Source organism: Hemibagrus wyckioides, linkage group LG04 (assembly GCF_019097595.1).
Source record: "Hemibagrus wyckioides isolate EC202008001 linkage group LG04, SWU_Hwy_1.0, whole genome shotgun sequence".
NCBI classification, from domain to species: domain Eukaryota; kingdom Metazoa; phylum Chordata; class Actinopteri; order Siluriformes; family Bagridae; genus Hemibagrus; species Hemibagrus wyckioides.
In genome coordinates, this window is record NC_080713.1 from 29,500,833 (window position 1) to 29,519,464 (window position 18,632).

An 18,632-nucleotide genomic window follows, 5' to 3' on the forward strand; every position below is an offset into this window, starting at 1 on the left:
GTTTATGATGTAAGAAATTCCTGATCCTATCCCTACCCTTGACCATACCTGCAGGATTTGCTTTAAGGTGTAGAACAGAAGATAGAGTCTTTCACATTCAGATGCTTGTTCTGCCTCAGTAACATAAGAATTTGTCTTATAAGATTTCTTTAAACTTTTTTTCTTTGTAATCTGTATAGCACCAGGTTTCTGTTAAAGTTAATCTGCTTAGATCCCTGCTTGTCATTTGTTTAAAACTGATTCCCAGGACACAGGTGTGTCCAGCACACATTAGTTACCCACTGTATTACTTACTATTTTCTTTTGCAGTGATGTTTATGTTTTCATTTTTAAGCACTTTATGTAGGAAACACCATTCAAGCCGCAGACCCTGTCTTTAGATAATGGTCCTTTTTCTTGTGTAGTGCCCATGCACAAATACCTGTACTCTGTAAACAATGACACACACACACACACACACACACACACAAACAAACAAACAAATGTGTCACCTCAACATCTGTATGGTGTTTTATCAGGTTTTAGTTTGTTACTATCTTAGGTATAACATAAATATTAACAGAAAAATTGTTCTCAAGTCTCATTTTACATATTTTATATGTATATTTTAAATATTTTGCTATTTTTCAGTTTCAGAGGTAAAGCTGTATCTTTGTTTTCCAACAGAAGAACTTGCGCTTTCTTTGTAGCTGCGATAGCATAAATGAGAACAGGACCTAACTGCCTGAGGTTTCATGGACGTTCCACATTAACTATAACAATACAACATTAACTATAACTACAACAAAAAATATGATTCTTTATTAAATTAAAAATGCAATCATGGTCGATTTGCTGTGTTATAAGAGGGGAAAAACACTCACATGCTCTATAGTAAAATAGCCAGCATCAGTAATATTCAACACTTAAAATGAGAAAATGTAATGATTAATTAACTAATTATTCATTCAATCGATCTGTTATTCAGTTTATTAATTAATTAACTCTGGATCTCTACGTAGTCACCAGAATCTGCTCTGAACTCCATTTCCCACAATGCACGACTGCGCCACCAACAGGCTGCGGTTTTTTACAAAGCTCAAACTCCAGTCTGATTGACATGTACAGCAACCAATCACAGTTCGGTTTGTTCGGGGTCATGTTCAGAGCTGTGGCAATGTAAAGTCTCTACAAAAACATTCCGGTAAGGAACCATCTATTATTTATATTAGAAAGTCGTGTAAATGAATGATCATGCAACGTGAAATTAACATCATTTAGAAACTCCAGCGTTTAGCTGATCCTCATGAGCTCTCAATGTCTCGTTTATAAACACTTCCTTCATCCGTGAGAGAAGTAGAGCATCACGACGGCTTTGTTTTGAATAACACGAGTCCGGAAATCTTGTAGAACCAGATGCCGACTTACAGACTGCTGTTTCTCCAGATTCCTGTGTCCTATACATCAGACCTTCAGACGCTTTAACATGTTTTAATTCATAACGTAAGATATACGTAATAATATAAGATAATAACATAAGATAACCCAATAAAATCATGTAATAACTTATAAATGAATTTTTAAAGACATATAAATAAGAACATGAAGCAAATGTGGTTTATTTATTTATTTGTTTTTGTTTGTTTGATTGATTGATTGTTTATGTGTAGACTATCTATTAATTAGTTTAGATAAACATGATCCTCTCACTGTTTTAACCTCCTGCTTTACACACAAATCACAGGTCTAAAGGGTAGTGTCTGCTGATACTGACGGAATTAACGAAGGGATTGTCCATCAGTCTTTGTTCCTCATATTTCTCTTAAGGCGTGTCACATGACAGGTTGTCTGCATTTCTGCTATTTTTTTTTATGTAATTTTTATCCTTCATTTTTTTGGTATTCTCTTTTTTTTATTACACCATAAAGAGAGACACTTAAGTTTGTTGTGCTCTGCGCAATGACAATAAAGAATCTCTCTCTCCGTCTTTCTCTCTGCCTTGTTTTAAATGGTCACTAGATACAGAGCTGACATCTGTGAGAAACTTTACTTTTGCTGTGGGGAAATGATCTTTTAATATCTTACTGATTTATTTAAATTTTAGTGTGATTATTTTTTACACACGGTGTTGGGATGGCAGCCAGTGAATACGAGAAATTTATGAAATTTCCTCCTGATGTTCCGTTTCTTAAACCGAAAGTGAATAAATTACTCGCTTTTGTTCCGTCGGCGGTAAGTACTTTAAATTTCATATTTCCCGTAAGGTTTTATGAATGGACTTTGGTATGATTACAGTAAACAACAGCACTTTTTTTTTTCACCGAGTTATAAAGTTGTTCTTGTGTGTATCTGGTACTGATTGTACGGAGTGGATCGAAGTAAAGCGTCTGTGTGAACCTGTTGTTAGGTTTCTATTCAAACATTCGGAAACTTCGGAAATTTTAACTAAATTTTATTTTCTGATTAAGCTGATCATTTGTTGCTCAGCTACACCTGTGGAATGAACCCGGGAAATTATTATTCCGAGTATAAATAATATAAATCAGTGCATTTCGTGTTTTAAATGACTTCATCTATGTCTTAGTGTTTAGTCTGTGTTGGCAGGCGTCTTACTCTGTTTCTGATAAAGTCTTTGGCCAATGAGATCATTTCTATGAAGACCACAGATTAAGCCCTGGGTAAAAAAGTAGACACAAAGGAAAAAGTCGTTGGAAATAAGGGTGGTTAGTGAATGTTTGGTGAGAACAATGGTGATCAGTGAAAGGTTACTGGGAATGATGGTCGTCAGTGATTAGTTCTTCAATTCAGTCTTCATTTGTCTTGATTTGTACTTTATTATTTATTGATTGTGTGATTGCAGATCTGCTTTTATTCCTGACGAACACACCTTTAAGAAAACACAGCACAGTCCTGTGAAAATGAGTTCCCCTGATGAGAAAGATGAGAGGTGAGACATTTAAAATATCTCATGGAAGACTTTACATGTAGAATTGGTAGAATGGAACATGTAGAACAGACAGTTCTGTTAATGTATTCATTGATACAGACTCTGAAGCACTTTTGTACGTCGCTCTGGATAACAGCGTCTCCCAAATGCCTTCCTACGTATAGCAGGTTAAACATCTGCAATGATCGCTAGATGGCGCTGCCTCACTGTACTTAGTGTACATAGCCCAGAGTACAGAGGAAATCAGACAGAGATCATTTGTAATGAGTACTGAGCCCATATCATTGCAATTTGGTGCAGCCCAAGGGAAGTCTCACGCTAAACCTAAAATGAAAGCACTATTCAGTGACATAATTGTCCTTGTTTTTCTTTAATGCTGTAGACCTGCTGTGTAATAACAGAAATACACAATGCACATTGTATTTAATTAGACATCAGAATGAAAGACCTGCCTCACCTAAACCCAGCGCTGTGTCTATGAGGAGTCATCATTCAATGGGAGCACCAATAGTGTTTCAGGGGGAGAAAGAAAGGTAAGTTTATTTTACCAATAATACTCTGTAAACGGACTATAGGAAAACCTTTTTGGTCTATTAAAACACACACACACACATACAGAGTATGTGTAATCCACAATTAAATTCACTCAGTTAGTTGAATGTAAAACAATATGAATATTCGCATGTAATTTAAAATCAGATGTGTCTGAGGAATAAAAAAAACACAGAACCACAGAAAAAGTTCTCTATAGGAGCAATTTTGTTATTATGAATGAACAAGAAAATGCTTGTGTATAATGAAATGTTTAAAACAAACGTAAATTACTTTTTATCACATTGGTGTGTGTATTTTTTATGTCACAAAGATAGATAAAGTAAAAAATACTTTTGTTTCTACAAAAGTGTGTTGGTGTCAGTGTTGGTGACTTGAGTCCAAAAATTGTTGTTACTTATGTGGGTAGATTTCCTCATATTCAGAGTCAGTTTACACACCTGTTTGGGTAGCTTTTTTTGGGCTTGTTATTAATGTTATTGTACACATGAAATCTTGCTTATAAGTTCATCCAGAAAAACTCCTGAAGCCAGCGCTGTGTCTATGAGGAGTCATCATTCAATGGGAGCACCAATAGTGTTTCAGGGAGAGAAAGAAAGGTAAGTTTATTTTACAAATAATACTCTGTAAACGGACTATAGGAAAACCTTTTTGGTCTATTAAAACACACACACACACACACACATACACACACATACAGAGTATGTGTAATCCACAATTAAATTCACTCAGTTAGTTGAATGTAAAATAATATGAATATTCGCTATTTATGAATGTAATCGTTGCTTGTTCCTCAAAATAATCAATATCAGGTTGGTAAATCCACTGAATAACCCATTAACAAATATTTTATTACTTACTTAACGTTAGCATAAAATTGTTTTTATTAAAGAGATGAACATGGCATAACAAATCCCTCGATGGTGCTCGATGCTGATTCCCAGGACCTGGTATGTACTGTATTGTGTGTGAGTTTGGGAGAGGAAGTTTTATTAGGCTTGTTGATCTGAAACCTGATGAATTCTCCATGTTGTGTTAAATTCGATATATCTGCTAGAGTATGTAGAGATTTCCTCTTTTGGTCTAATCCTTAGTTTAAAGTGGGTACTTCTCTTCATGACCACATAAGAACCTTTTCTCCAGTCACTTAACAAAATCCTACTGACCTTTAAAGCCCTCCACAGCCTCACTCCTTCATATCTATCCGAGCTTCTCCATCTTTTCATCCCAACGCAGACTCTCAGGTCCACTGATACAGGCCTTTTCACGCTACCACATTTCACCTTCTCCACCATGACTGGTAGATCATTTGTGGCCTTAACTCCAAAACTTTGGAATTCACTCCTCCAGAAACTCTGTCTTATCTTTTAAATCACAAATTAAACCACATTTATTTCTTCAGTACTTTGGGTCTTCCTCTAACATTGGAAAAGTTTATATCTTTCCTCGATCTTAGTTTCCATCTCTGATTTTGTTTGTGTCTGCCTGTAATGATTTGTTCTTTTTGTTTGGCACTTTTGTTTGTTGTTGTTGGTTAGTGTCATCATCTGCCTGTCAGCTGTCCTGAAACAGTGGAAAGGTGTATTATTATTATTATTATTATTATTATTATTATTATTAACTACATCACTGAGGATGGGCAGTGGCGGTCAGGCATCATGGAGATGGAAAAAAAGCATTTCCATATAAGTGGAGAAACAGAAGATGTTAACAACAACCCCAGTGACCCTTTCCGAGGGACAAGCTGTTTTAATATTTTTAGCTTCTAATTAGCTTCTAAGCTAATTTGTTGCTCCAAGTCTGTTCCTGGTCTGCAGTTCCTGTTTCTGACTTCTTTAGAGACTTGTCTCCTCTTCAAAGCACTACATCATTGTTTTATTGCATTCCTGAGCTTTATGAGTGATATTTAACATACACTATTTATTTTAAGTACCAGAAAGGTCTGATATAAGAAAACCCCAAATATTTCTTGATATGCATTTATTAATCTGTCATAAATTCAGTAATTAAATAATTAATTAATTGGTTAATTGAGCTGGACACGGACACACACACACACACACACACACAACCGAGATCTGATTTCAACAGAAGAAACTGAACTGTGCTGGACACGGACACACAACACACAGATAGACAAAAACTGACACACACACACACAAAACACACACACACAACTGTGTTCTCAACAGAGAACTGAACTATGCTGGACACGAACACACACACACACACACACACACACACACAAATTGTCCTGTTTGCATGCATATGTCACTTTACATTACACTTTACATTGATCTTGTTTACATGTAACTTTAATATTTGCACTCACTATCTTTTGCACAGAGTCGGCGTTATATGTCCTGTTTGTCTGCACTGTCCTGTCTTGTCATCCTGTGCACTTCTGTTGTATGTCTAGTTTCTAAAGAATTGCACCTTAAGTATAGTTAGCTTTATCCCTATCTCTATGTTTACTGTTTACTGTGTTCTGCATAACCTATATATGTTTGAAGTGACAATAAAGCTTCTTTGACTTTTGACTTTGATTTCTGTTTGGCCCCAGAGCCAAGAATATCCAGCAGGCCATATTAGAGGACAAAGGACAAAGGACAAAGAGCATCAAAACAGTAACGAAGGTGAGGTACTGAATATCACAATTTTTTTTTATTAATTGAATCATAGTTGTAATTTCTTCTTATCATGTAAAGAGAATTCTAAATTATTTTAAATCTAAATGCCTACATGCTACTAATTCTTAAGCAAAAGCCAAATATTGTATTTCTTTGTGTCCTCAGAACTGCACCCTGTGTGGAATCAAAGATTCAAATCCAAAATGCAGAAGAAATTTCAGATGATTAACGAGGGAATCCCAATGCAGGGAAAATCAAGATGTCTAAGTGAGATTTACACAGAACTCTACATCACAGACTGTGGTTGTGGACACATCAGTGATGAACATGAGGTCAGACATATTGAAAGGACATGTAGGAGACTAACAACAGAGGAGTCCATCAATTATAATGACATTTTTAAACCCTTACCTGGAGATGAGAAACCCATCAGAACTGTGCTAACAGAAGGCATTGCTGGAATTGGGAAAACGGTGTCTGTACAGAAGTTTGTTCTGGACTGGACTGAAGGAAAAGCAAATCAGGATTTGGACTTCATTTTTCCATTTAACTTTAGGGAGTTGAATTTTAAGAAAGGAGAACATCTCAGTTTTTTGGAGCTTCTCCACTTTTTCTTCCCAGAAACCAAAGAACTTCAAATAGACTATCATCATTACAAAATCATGCTCATCTTTGATGGACTGGATGAGTCTCGTATTTCTCCTGATTTCATAAACAGCAAAATGTTGACTGATCTAACAGAGTCAGCTCCAATAGAGGTTCTGTTAACAAATCTTATTATAGGGAATCTCCTTCCATCTGCATTCCTCTGGATAACATCTCGACCAGCAGCATGCAGTCAGATTCCTGCTGTTTATATTGACAGAGTTACAGAGGTACGAGGGTTCAATGACCCTCAGAAAGATGAGTACTTCCGGAAAAGAATCAGTGATCAAACCCTGGCTGATAAAATAATCACACACCTAAAGTCATCACGAAGTCTTTACATTATGTGCCACATTCCAGTCTTCTGTTGGATTTCAGCAGCTGTTCTCGAGGGAATGTTCAGTAAAGCAGAAACTGGAGAGGTCCCCAAGACCCTGACTCAAATGTTCACACATTTCCTGATCTTACAGATCAAACATAGATCACTAAAATACAAAAAACAGGAAATGAATCCTGGACAGATTTCAGACATTGTACTCAAACTGGGAAAGCTGGCGTTCCAGCAGCTGGAGAAAGGAAACCTGTTCTTCTATGAGTACGACCTCACTGAGTGTGGGATTGATGTCCAAGAGGCCACAGTGTACTCAGGAGTCTGCACTCAGATCTTTATTGAGGAAATCACTTCACTGGGGAAAGTGTACAGCTTTGTGCATCTGAGTGTTCAGGAGCATCTTGCAGCTATGTATGCATTTCTCTCATGTATCAATGGAAATCTCTCAAAACAACAATCCTCTAGAATCTTCGGACTCTCGAGCAAAGCAACACTGATAAACCTCCTAAAGAGGGCAGTGGACAAGGCCCTAAAGAGTGAGAACGGACACCTGGACCTTTTCCTCCGCTTCCTTATGGGTCTCTCACTGGAGTCCAACTTAATTCTCCTACAAGATCTACTGACAGAGACAGGACGCAGCTCTCTGACCAAAGATGCTGCTGTCACACATGAGGAAATAACCACATACATCAAGGAAAAGATTGAAAAGTTTTCATCAAAATGCAAAACCATTAATTTGTTTCATTGTCTGAATGAACTGAATCACCAGTCTCTGGTACAAGAAGTTCAAGGCTTTTTGAATAAAATAGAAAATCATTGCCTCCATGGAGTCGAACTTTCTCCAGTTCAGTGGTCAGCTTTGCTTTTCTCGTTGCTGAACTCAGAAGAGGAGCTGGAAGAGTTTCACCTACAGAAGTATGCAGCATCAGATGACTGTTTGATGAACATGCACCCAGTTATCACAGTATTCAGAAAAGCTCTGTGAGTTTTTCCTACATGTGATTTTCATCCCTGTTATGAATCTGTTAGACACCAATAATAATGACACTACCAGTTACTTATTACTCACTACACAATTCAGGGAGGTCACGTTATTAGTTTATCTTTCTATAATTGTCTTTGAGTTTTAGTAGACTAAGCAATTCTTATTGCTTTATAAAATGTAAAATCCTAACATGTTTTAAAAGCAAATATTATCTAAGCAGCACTGTATTAACAAGATAAGGAATGAGCATATATACCAATCAGCCATAACATTAAAACCACCTGCCTAATATTGTGCTGGTTTCCATTATGCCACCAAAACAGCTCTGTCTCATCAAGGCATGGAGTCCATAAGACTACTGAAGGTGTATCTTTCTTAACACCAAGACATTAGCAGCAGCTCCTTTAAGTCCGGACATCTAGGGGAAGTTATTTCCACCACCTTGGTGCGAGAACAGAAAAGAGACTGGATGTATACATATTTGGACCATGAGAGATAGTGGGACCAGAAACACTAGTAGATCTGGGGGAGCATGATGCAGTGCGAGGAGTAATCAGGGACCTGGACTATGTAGGCAAGCATCAGTGTTTTGAATCTGAAACATGTAGCTCCCGGTAGCCAGTGGAGAGAGCATAGCAGTGGGGTCATTTGGGTTGAAAACAAGTCAAATTTTGGATCATTTTGGATCATTTGCAGAGGAGGAATTTGCAGTAGACCTGCAAGTAAAGAGTTGCAATAGTCCAGTTTTAAAATGACAAGAGACTGAAGAAGTACCTGAGCCTGTGTGGATAAAAATGTTGTGGCTGATCAGTATATTTAGAATTTCAGTTTCTTATTGATGCATGTTGTATGTCAGATAACATTAAGCATAAATTATCTTAAATTATTTTTTGGTGACTTATATGGGACTTATAAACATATATGTTGCTCATATGTATTTTGTTACAGGCTTAGTGGCAGTAACCTTACAGAGAAAAGTTGTAAAAGTCTGGCAGAAGTTCTCAGCAGTAAATGTTCTTATGTGAGAGAGCTGGACCTGAGTGATAATAAAGTTCAGGATTCAGGAGTCAAACTGCTTGCTGAAGGGCTGAAGAGTCCACAGTGTAAATTAGAGATCCTATGGTAAGGGCTTGATTTTCTTTTTCTGTAAATCATATCAAGCAAAAAGTGATCTAAACATAGGACTGTAAAAAAGGTGTAAAAACGCTGATAATATGTAATACTCTGGGAAATGTACTGTACTTCTGTATGCATTGTTTGGAATCTTGGATTGGATGAAAAGCTCTGAACAGGTCCTTATTTATCCTTATCCTTATTTCTGTTTCAGGCTTGGTGACTGTGATCTCACAGAGAAAAGCTGTACAGTTCTTGCTTCTGTTCTTTCCTCTGAGTCGACACATCTGACAGAGTTGTGTCTCAGCCACAATAAACTGAAGGATTCAGGAGTTAAGCATCTCTCAGTGGCTCTGCAGAGCTCGACCTGTAAACTAAAGACACTGAGGTCAGCTCAAAACATAACAAGACCCAGCATTATTGTAATAAAACACTCTTTTACATGGTATGTTCTTTTCTTTGTAGGCTGAATACCTGCAGCATTACAGAGGAAGGCTTTACTGCTTTGATTTCAGCTCTGAGGTTGAATCATTCTCACCTGAGAGTGCTGGATTTGGGGAGAAATAAAGCAGGACCGACAGGCCTCAATCTGCTTTGTGATCTGTTAAAGGAACCAAGCTGCAAACTGGAGAAATTAAAGTAATGTCAGCACAAATGTATTGCATAAGGTGTGTAGTCTGAGTGATAAATGCCAACAGATGTTTTGTTTATTTTCCCTACAGATTGTTTGACTGTAGTATCACACAGGAAGGTGGGACTCATCTGATTTCAGCTCTGATATCGAACCCCTCTCACCTCAGAGAACTGGATCTGGGATTGAACAAAATAGCAGACCCAGGAATGAGATTAATCTCAGATTTCCTTAGGAATGAACTCTGTAAACTGGAGATATTAAAGTGAGCTTAATATCTTAGAATCTTACACAGTGTTTTAGACCTAAATATTGTAACAGACACATGACTTCATGAACTTGGTCTTTTTCTCCTGCAGGTTGCATGACTGTAACATTACAGTGGAAGGCTGTGTCGCTCTTGCTGCAGCTCTGAGCTTAAAATCACACCTGAAAGAGCTCGATCTGAGCAGTAATGATTTAGGAGACCAGGGAGTGAAGCTGCTCTCTGATATAAAGGAAGATGGAAAGAACACTTTGGAGAAATTGGAGTGAGTTGCTGTCATACTAACTGCTTCCAAATATTTTCCCAAACAACATATTAATGATAATGAGCACCATGGTGGTAAGATGTGGACACACAGTTTCTGTTATGCTCCTGTAGTTGATTAATTTTCTAAAACCCCTAAGTGTTTTATTTCAGTCCTACCACAGCAATTGCAAACAATAAGTACAGTTAGTTTTAAGCTTTTATACATACGTTTAATTTTCACAAACCAGTCAGTTTCTGTTCTTAATTACATTATTGCAGCTATAAACACTTTCCTCACCAGCCTCTCTTTTTGACTCTCCAAAAACACACATTATAGAGAAACTGCGAATCATAGAATCCTATGTCCAGATATCAGAAAGTGTAAAGTTACAGCTTTATCCCCCATTGTTACAAAGTTCTGACACTGGAGGTTCCTTCCAAAAATGGCAAATGATGTAAGAAAACTCTATGCGGTGGAACTGGGACCCATATGTAGATTTAATGAAAACACTCAGAAAACAAATTCAAATTGATCAACAAAAATGTAAATGATAGAACAGGCTGTGTTCCTGCGGTATCTGAAATCCAGGAGGGTGCGTGCAAGACATGCTGCGGAGCCTTCAATGTCCAGAGGTGGAGGTAGTGGAGGTATTGTTGGTGCATGGGTGTACTGGTTTGAAGAGGGAGACACAAAAAGTTGGATAGATGCAGTTCAAAGCAGGGAATCGAGGTGATAGGTGACCGGGTTGATTTATCTGACAGTGTGATAGTGGCCAATTAAACGTGGACTTACAGCATGGGAATCTTAGTCGCAGGTTCTGAGGCATAGGGGCATCTGCACTGGTTAGCCTGAGTTTGTTGTCTGTGTTTGACTCTTTTTATGCGTACATGGGTTCTTTCCCAGACTCCTTGGCAATGTTGTATCCATCCATCTATAGCGGGAACATTGGATGGTTCTCCAGACCTGAGGAATAGGGGTGGCTGGTAGCCCAGGACACATTGAAAGGTAGGTCTCGGGCCAGTGAGGGCCACCAGAAGCCATTCTGTATGAGAGCTGTGGTCCTCTGGATACCCAGGTGACCTGAGCTACATGCACCATGGACTATTTGTATAACTCATGAACAGAAGGTTGCTGGCACATATTGCTTGACAGGAGGGCATTCAGCAGCTCCAGCAGGAGGGCATTCAAAGGGTCCAGCTGTTGTGCTTGCTGAATTTCTTCTAAGAGGTCCCATCTGACAGGTATGTGCACAATGGAATGGGGTAGAATGGGTTCTGGGCATGAAGGCAGTTGTCACGCACTTCCTTGATGGACAGCAATTCATGATTTCCCACACCATAATTTGCAACCACTGATGTCAATTTACGGGAGAAAAGGATACAGGGGTACACTTTCCCAGGGTCCTCATGGCACTGTAATAATGCCGCCCCTAGTCATAGCTGGAGACTGAGATGTAGGCATATTCGGCCTTTTGGTGGCATAGCATTGGGTAACAGGTCTATGGCACAGTCCCAAGGGTGGTGGAGGGGGTAGTTCAGTGTTTTTCTCTTTGCTGAAGACTTCCCAGAGGTTATGACATTCTGGTGGAATACAGTAATGGGTCCATGAGTGTGTGAACTTTCTACTCTGGTAGTAAGGCAGGTGTGAGTCACAGGGTTCTGTAAACAGTGATTCAGGCAATAGGAGGACCATTGTGTTAGTTCCTTGTCCTTCCAAGACAGGCAGGGTTTTTGAAGGTGCATCCAGGGGAAGCCCATGATGATAGGGTTTGATGAAGATGAAATAATATATAAGGAGACTGAATGGTAATAGGGATGAACTTACATGTGATGAAGCCCTCTCCAATGGGTCAGTTGTGCAGGGCAGGGTTGGTAGCCGCAGTTCCTTGATGAGGTGGTCTATCTGGTTCACTATGGCTCCCGAGTCCACTAGGGCTGTAAGACAATGAATGTCATGAGCATGGTGTAATTGCACCGGTACAGTGTAACATGAGTAATGGAAAGTCCAGCCCACCTTAGATGGAGTTGAGGGCTTCTCACGACAGGCAAAGCAGCAGTGGTCTGAATGATTGCAGTAAAAACACAGTTGGAGGTGGGCACATCGTTGTCACTCCTATGAGGACACCTGGGTTCTTCCTAGCTAAATAGGTTTCATTCCCTCTTTTCTACTGCTGAGGGGCTCCTCCCTGTATGGAAAAACACTGTGTTGATGGCTGTTTGTGAGATTCTGGTGCAGTAGATTGCCACAATGTTGATATACTGGGACAGCGGAGTGTCAATATCCCAACAGGCCAGCTAGCCTGTAAGGCAGGGTGAAGTCTCTTACAGAAATTGGCCCAAAGTGAAGGGTAAGAAATTTGATGGCATACTCAGCCACTGATTCATTACCTTTACATAAGTGAAGAGATTGTACAGAGATCTCAGCCTCCCACCAGGTATTCAAAGACCTTCCATATCATTTTCAAAAAGTAGGTGCAAAAAACTCTCACATGATGGTCACTGTTCCAATACTGTTGAGGCCCTGTCCATTGCCTTCCCTGTGAGCAAGGACATGAGGAACACACACTTAGTATGCTCCTCCCAGTACATGTCGGGCTAGGCCTGTGAACCCGGATTCTGCCACAGCTGCTTGTTGGTGTCTTGCAGGGCTGCTAGTTGTTCCTGGTAGGCCCACAGCGTTTCTCCCCAATTTAAGTCTGTGAAAACCCCAAAGTCAATATGACCTCGCAATTCACCTTGACCTGGAAGCACTAGGAATCGGGCAAAGGTTCCCTCTGCCGGTCTGATGGAAGCATTACAGGTCAGGATGCTACACATGAACATACAGAAAACATTACCCTCAATGATTGCACACATTTTAATATAGGTTTTGTCAGAGGCCCAGGAACTCGGGAGCGAGCAATAGTGAGGCTGGGCGAGGTGATTGTAGATTCTCTGCTGGTCCTTCTGTGCTTCTTCCATGTGTTCTCTGATAATTAGATTAATGCAGTCAGTGTGGCTCTGTAGCAATTACACATATCTGGCCATGAACTGGAAGGGTAAGGAAAATTTTTTGCACATCTCCTTGGCTACATCCAGCAATTCTCTGGGCCTCCACCCATAGAGCAACTTGGGTCCCAAGTTCATTCCAGTTTCTTCATTCCACTCATCCACCAATGTCTGGTTAAACTGCTCCTCCAGGTCATTTGTTGTACCTGCAACACATTATCCAAATTCGTTAGTTTAGACATACAGATCATAGCTTGGTCTGTAGGTAAAGTAGGTCTTTTGTGATCCTTACTTGACTGAAGAGCATCATGAGCAAGTGATGGTTTGGTTGATGTTTAGAGAAGTAGCCTTCCACAGGGGTGGTGCCTCTGGGTAACATGTGGCATAGTTCACAATCTATATTACAATCATTACCATCACTTACCTCCATTGGTGTTTTAGTTGGTCATCCTCCTTCGGGTGGTACACACAGAAGGGGTGGAAGAAAGAGGACTCATCCTCAGCACTATCATCTATGCTGTCTTATCTCTCTGCAGTTCACTAAGCTAGTTAGATGGTCCTTCCTTCGTCCAGGCAGCACGATGGATCACTGAGTGGTAGGCTTGTGTCACTGTGCTAACAGAATTGATTAAGACTTGGACAGACTTTTTTGTTGGACAATGCAGCACACCAGCAATACCTTCATGGGTAAGGGTTAGTGGGGCATAGAGGAGATGTGGCATGGAGATTCCAGTTCTATGCAATGTGATTAAAGGTATGTAGGTAAGCTTCATCAAAGCTTCAGCTTTGTTGCTGCCAATGAGCTTGGGAAGTAAGTGGTAGACATCACAGCACGGGTCAGGGAGCAAAGTGAATGAGTTTCCCTCATAGAGGGCTATAAGCTCATCACTGGCTGCATGTAGCAATTAAATTCCTGTTTGTCCTCCCACTGGCAGAGACTGGACTTGGGGAAGGGCAAGAAGAGGGATTTTTAAATCTTAGAGGGTTTGCATTCATGCCCACATGGTGAACACTGTGGTCTCAAACATCAGCAAGGGAGAACTCAAACACACAGACACACTTGGAGTAGGCAAGCAAAGCTATTTTAATGACCTTCAAAATAGTAAGGGTGTAACTAACGATTATTTCCACAATTGAATATTCGGGCGATTATTGTTTCGATTAATCTATGAATCGGAATTTTTAAAATACCTTTTTATTTTTATTTCAAAATAAATTTACACATTGGGGGTAGAAATATGAACGTAAAACTGAACCTTCACTACCACAATGTTTTTTTCCAGCTTTTAAGCAGAAAACTTTTGAACTTTTAAGACTTAAACCACAAACTGTTTATGTTTCCTAAAGAGGCAGGACTACTAGACTACCAAGTTATGATCCATTCAGTCTTCCAGATATTTGCATTGCATTATTTTTAATTGGTAACAAATACTGATTAAAAACAAATTTGTTTGTTTATTTTGATTCCATTCCATTTTAAGTGGACAGTACTTAACGGTCTTGCACTACAACTATTACCGCTGTTTATCATCTACATTGTGAATGAGGAGTAATGCAGCGCTCTTTACACAATAAACACCAGATAAAGCATTCACACAGAATAAAGCATTCACACAGAAGCTATGTTTGTGTTTACAAATGCAAGACTCTGTGTTTAGGAATGGGTTTAAAAAGCGCAGTACAGAACGCCAAGGTCTCAGGATATGCCATGAAGTGGCCATGACACCCTGCTACTGTAAACAAAGCTTGCAACGCTTGCCCCACCTCTGAGGCCTTCTGATTGGTCCAGTGTTCTGTGAGTGACATTGATGAGCTGCGCTGCTTGGAAAAGTTGAAATCATTTGAACATGAGACCCGCAAGGGGCTGCAAAAGATTCGCGCACAGCGGTCAAATACATTTCATATATCGCATTCAATTAAAAATAATGGAAAAGAAATTAAGAATAAAACACGTTCTGTGTGAATGACCAACACATTAAGCACACAAATATGGCACATGACAAATCTGTATTAAACTTGCCATCCTGTGTTTCCGTGCCACTGAAGCTCCGCTTTGCAAAGTTTGCAAGTTACATTTGGCGGGGAACTCCCATGCCTTAGAGGACTTGGGTCGCACACTTTTATCGGCCGTGCTTGTACTCTCCGCCATTCTTCCGATTTGCGGCTGGAACAATGCTGTGCGTGGTGACATTCGCCGGCCAACTAATCGATAATGTCATTCACTGACATTTATCCCTTATCCCATTCCTGACATTTATTTATTCCATTATCGATTATTATCGGTTTGATCAATTCGTTGTTTCAGCCCTAAAAAATAGAGAGTGGTAGTTAATGTAAATGGAGCTGTGAGGTTCTTGTGGCAAAACTCGACACCAGTATTGTGGGAGATCAACAGATAAATTGAATTCAGTGTGGAGACAAAATATGTGTGCTATGTGAATAAATTATTCTGATTCATATGGATGTCTAATAACTCTCTCTATTTATCTTTCAGGGTCTGAGATCTTTTGACCTGACCTGGTGTAGGAAGTCTTGTGGATATAACAGCTGACATATACTCAACTTTCTTAGATGTACATCATCATTCCTGACACACTTGCTTTGTAGACTCTGCTGTTTTCACAGATAAGAAATAAAGCTGTTTTCCACCTTTTTGGCTAATCAGAAAAGCAGTGTGTTTAAGTGGTGTTTGTTGTTAGCTTCCAGGTCAACTGAATGCCTTCAGAATCATAAAGAAGCTCAGAAATACCACAGATTGTGCTGTTGGTTGAAGAAGATCTGTGTGTTTAGTGCTAGTTAAAAACTTTGGGTTTTAGCTTCAGTAAGGGGTTTGTGATTAATATACTGTGATTGGTGATAAGACCATGTTGATTGTTAGTTAGTGAGTGTGACATGGGAGCTCTTACAGAAAAAACTCACATGTGAAATAATGTCTGATGTCTTTCACATGTATTTTCACATATTTCTTTTTTTTTTTTTTCATGTTGTTTTATATGTGAGGACATTAGAGTTAGCTACAGGTGGGGTGCAGCTGCCATTCAATGTCAAAAAGCTCATGTATGAAAAGCCACTGGTTGTGCAGAAGCCTCCAGCTGGTCAGGCAGAAGCTAAAGTCCCATGTTAGGACAAAAAGCCTGCTTCTGGGTAGAGTTTGAGCAGAGGTCCTGTGTTGGTCCAGAACATCCAGGTGGACAAGAATTTATAGAGGGTTAAAATCTCCTGCATGTGAAAGTCCTATGCTGGGCCTCTGGTTGGGTAGTTGTGTTGGGCAAAAGTGCATGCATGGCTAGGCAGATGCTTGAGGTTGGAAAGAAGCCTGAGGGTGGGCAGAAGCCCAGGGTTGAACAGAAGCTCCTGGTTGCTCAAATGCTCAAGCTCCTAAATGATCAGAAGCTCAGGGGATAGGCAGGCCAGGGATGGTCACAAGCTTCTGATTAATCAGATGCCAGAGGGTGCACAGATACTTGAGAATGAACAAAAGTTCCTATTTATCAGAAAAATGTGGTTGAGCAGAGGTTCATGGCTGATCTGATGCCTGAGGTTGGGCAGGAGCTCCTGATTGGTTAGATACCTGAGGCTGTGCAGTAGCCTAAGTTTGCTTGTTGCTGGTCCCTGGGGAGAATTCCCAGGTTACTCAGAAGCTCATAGTTGGATTGAAACTTGAGGGTAGGCATATTCCTGTGGTTGGGCAGATGCCTGAGGGCTACCAGATGACTGAGGGTAGGGAAAACCTGAGGTTGGGAAGAAGTTCTTGACAGGTCAGCTGATCTGAAATGGGTAGTTCCTATTAATGGGTAAATTCAATTCAATTCGATTTTATCTGTATAGCCCTGGACATTCTCACAATGCAGCTATACAGAAATATACAAATACTCTAGTCAGTTTGAAAACACATGAAATATGTGAAAACACATGAGTTCACATGTTATACTCTAATAACAACTTTCTGTAAGAGTTGGTAATTGTGTAATGTGGGTTTGTTGTTCAAAGTCTTTGTGCATTCACAAAGGACATTAGTAATGAAAGGTTCTGTACATGTCTTGTGTGATGGGAGAGTCCATGTGAGGAGACAGAAAGTGCAGTTTGTACATGCTGTAGGTACTGATATGTTGATCAAAGCTGGAGCAGAAGGCTTATAGAAATTTAATGTAGTGGCAAGTTAGAGGATATAAAAACTAATTTTCTGAGCTAGTTGATGGAGTCATGACATGTGACTGAACATGACTGAAGGTGATCTGGAGGATCCAGAAAAAAGTAGACCTGGTTTTTTTTTTTATCCTGTGCAGTAACAGCACTGCTATATTCTATGATATGCTATGTAGTGCACTTATAAAGCACCTGTGGAGGTAAATCTCATCTTACTTCCTATCTGACACACCTATTATTTAACATCTAGATTTTATACTCTTGTACTTGTATAATAATAATAATAATGTATCTACAAAAGGTAAAGGTGATTCATAACATAAAAGCTTAAAGCAACAGTCTGTAATAGTAAAATAACATCTAATAAAGATTTAAAATTAAATGATGCATGCAGTCATTCCTAACGTGAGATATTGAATATTATGTACAGATGAATACTCCTGTGTTACTCAGTGTGTGATGTGATTGACTTTGTGTTCTGTTAATGCATGTCTATATAGGTACCCAACTCGGATGTTATCGCTTTAACTAGTTTCATTACTGTACCACTGCTTCATGATGGGCTCTTTTTAAGAACGTAGACACAGCAAAATGACAGCAAAAAGTTGCACAGTTGTTGACAATTTCAGCAGTGATGATAACATTTCTTCAATTCATTCTCATTAATCAGAATAAGGTAATGGAGAGATGATCACTGATAGTACCCGTTTGATGTATTTGTCGTTAAATGAGAGGTAAATGTTTGTCTACACTAACTCATGGTGAGAAGTGTTGCAGTGCTACCAGGTGATGTGGAGATTATTTGGTGATAATAAATAAAATATTACACCCAAGGACCTTTTGTTATTTATTTGACCATATTTACAGGACATGAATGAATGAATGAATGAATGAATGAATGATTTGTTCAGTAGATGCTTTAGTAGATTATTATAGTTAATATTATTATTGTGTTGAGGTGCTGCTCAGTAACTAAATTGCACAGGATATACTCACACATGCATGATAGATAATAGTTATAGAGCAACATAAAGCGCAATAACATAAAATACTTTTTTTTTATTAAACTATCATGAGTTCTGTTCATTTCACACAAAATTATTCTTTTTATTCTCCGTTTATAAGTTTAGATTTATAATAAGTTTACTTCTTTGAGAGGAACATTCAAAAATCA

General features: G+C 39.1%; 1 protein-coding gene across 9 annotated transcripts; it reads left to right on the forward strand.

The window, feature by feature from the left end:
- Positions 1 to 1,113: 1,113 nt before the first annotated feature.
- Positions 1,114 to 18,291, forward strand: LOC131351819 (NACHT, LRR and PYD domains-containing protein 3-like). 9 transcript variants are annotated; one of them, XM_058387430.1, is made up of 13 exons: positions 1,114 to 1,183; positions 2,840 to 2,926; positions 3,358 to 3,459; positions 3,985 to 4,077; positions 4,371 to 4,428; positions 6,042 to 6,114; positions 6,274 to 8,065; positions 9,018 to 9,191; positions 9,397 to 9,570; positions 9,648 to 9,821; positions 9,905 to 10,078; positions 10,173 to 10,343; positions 11,229 to 18,291. In XM_058387430.1, the coding sequence occupies exons 2-13, from the start codon at positions 2,898 to 2,900 to the stop codon at positions 11,260 to 11,262; spliced, it is 3,048 nt and encodes a 1,015-aa protein (XP_058243413.1). In that variant the 5' UTR covers positions 1,114 to 1,183; positions 2,840 to 2,897; the 3' UTR covers positions 11,263 to 18,291. The 9 variants fall into 9 exon arrangements, with proteins under 9 accessions (XP_058243413.1, XP_058243419.1, XP_058243415.1 ...); XM_058387436.1 differs by having other exon boundaries at positions 15,807 to 18,291; XM_058387432.1 differs by lacking the exon at positions 1,114 to 1,183 and adding an exon at positions 1,280 to 1,482.
- The last annotated feature ends 341 nt before the right edge of the window (positions 18,292 to 18,632 follow it).

Excerpts from the sequence above, each read along its gene's own strand:
- LOC131351819 (XM_058387430.1), top strand. The coding sequence starts at position 2,898 with ATGAGTTCCCCTGATGAGAAAGATGAGAG. Across the intron at positions 3,460-3,984 it reads TTTCAGGGGGAGAAAGAAAG|TTCATCCAGAAAAACTCCTG; the intron begins GTAAGTTTATTT and ends CTTGCTTATAAG. Across the intron at positions 4,429-6,041 it reads ATGCTGATTCCCAGGACCTG|AGCCAAGAATATCCAGCAGG; the intron begins GTATGTACTGTA and ends GTTTGGCCCCAG.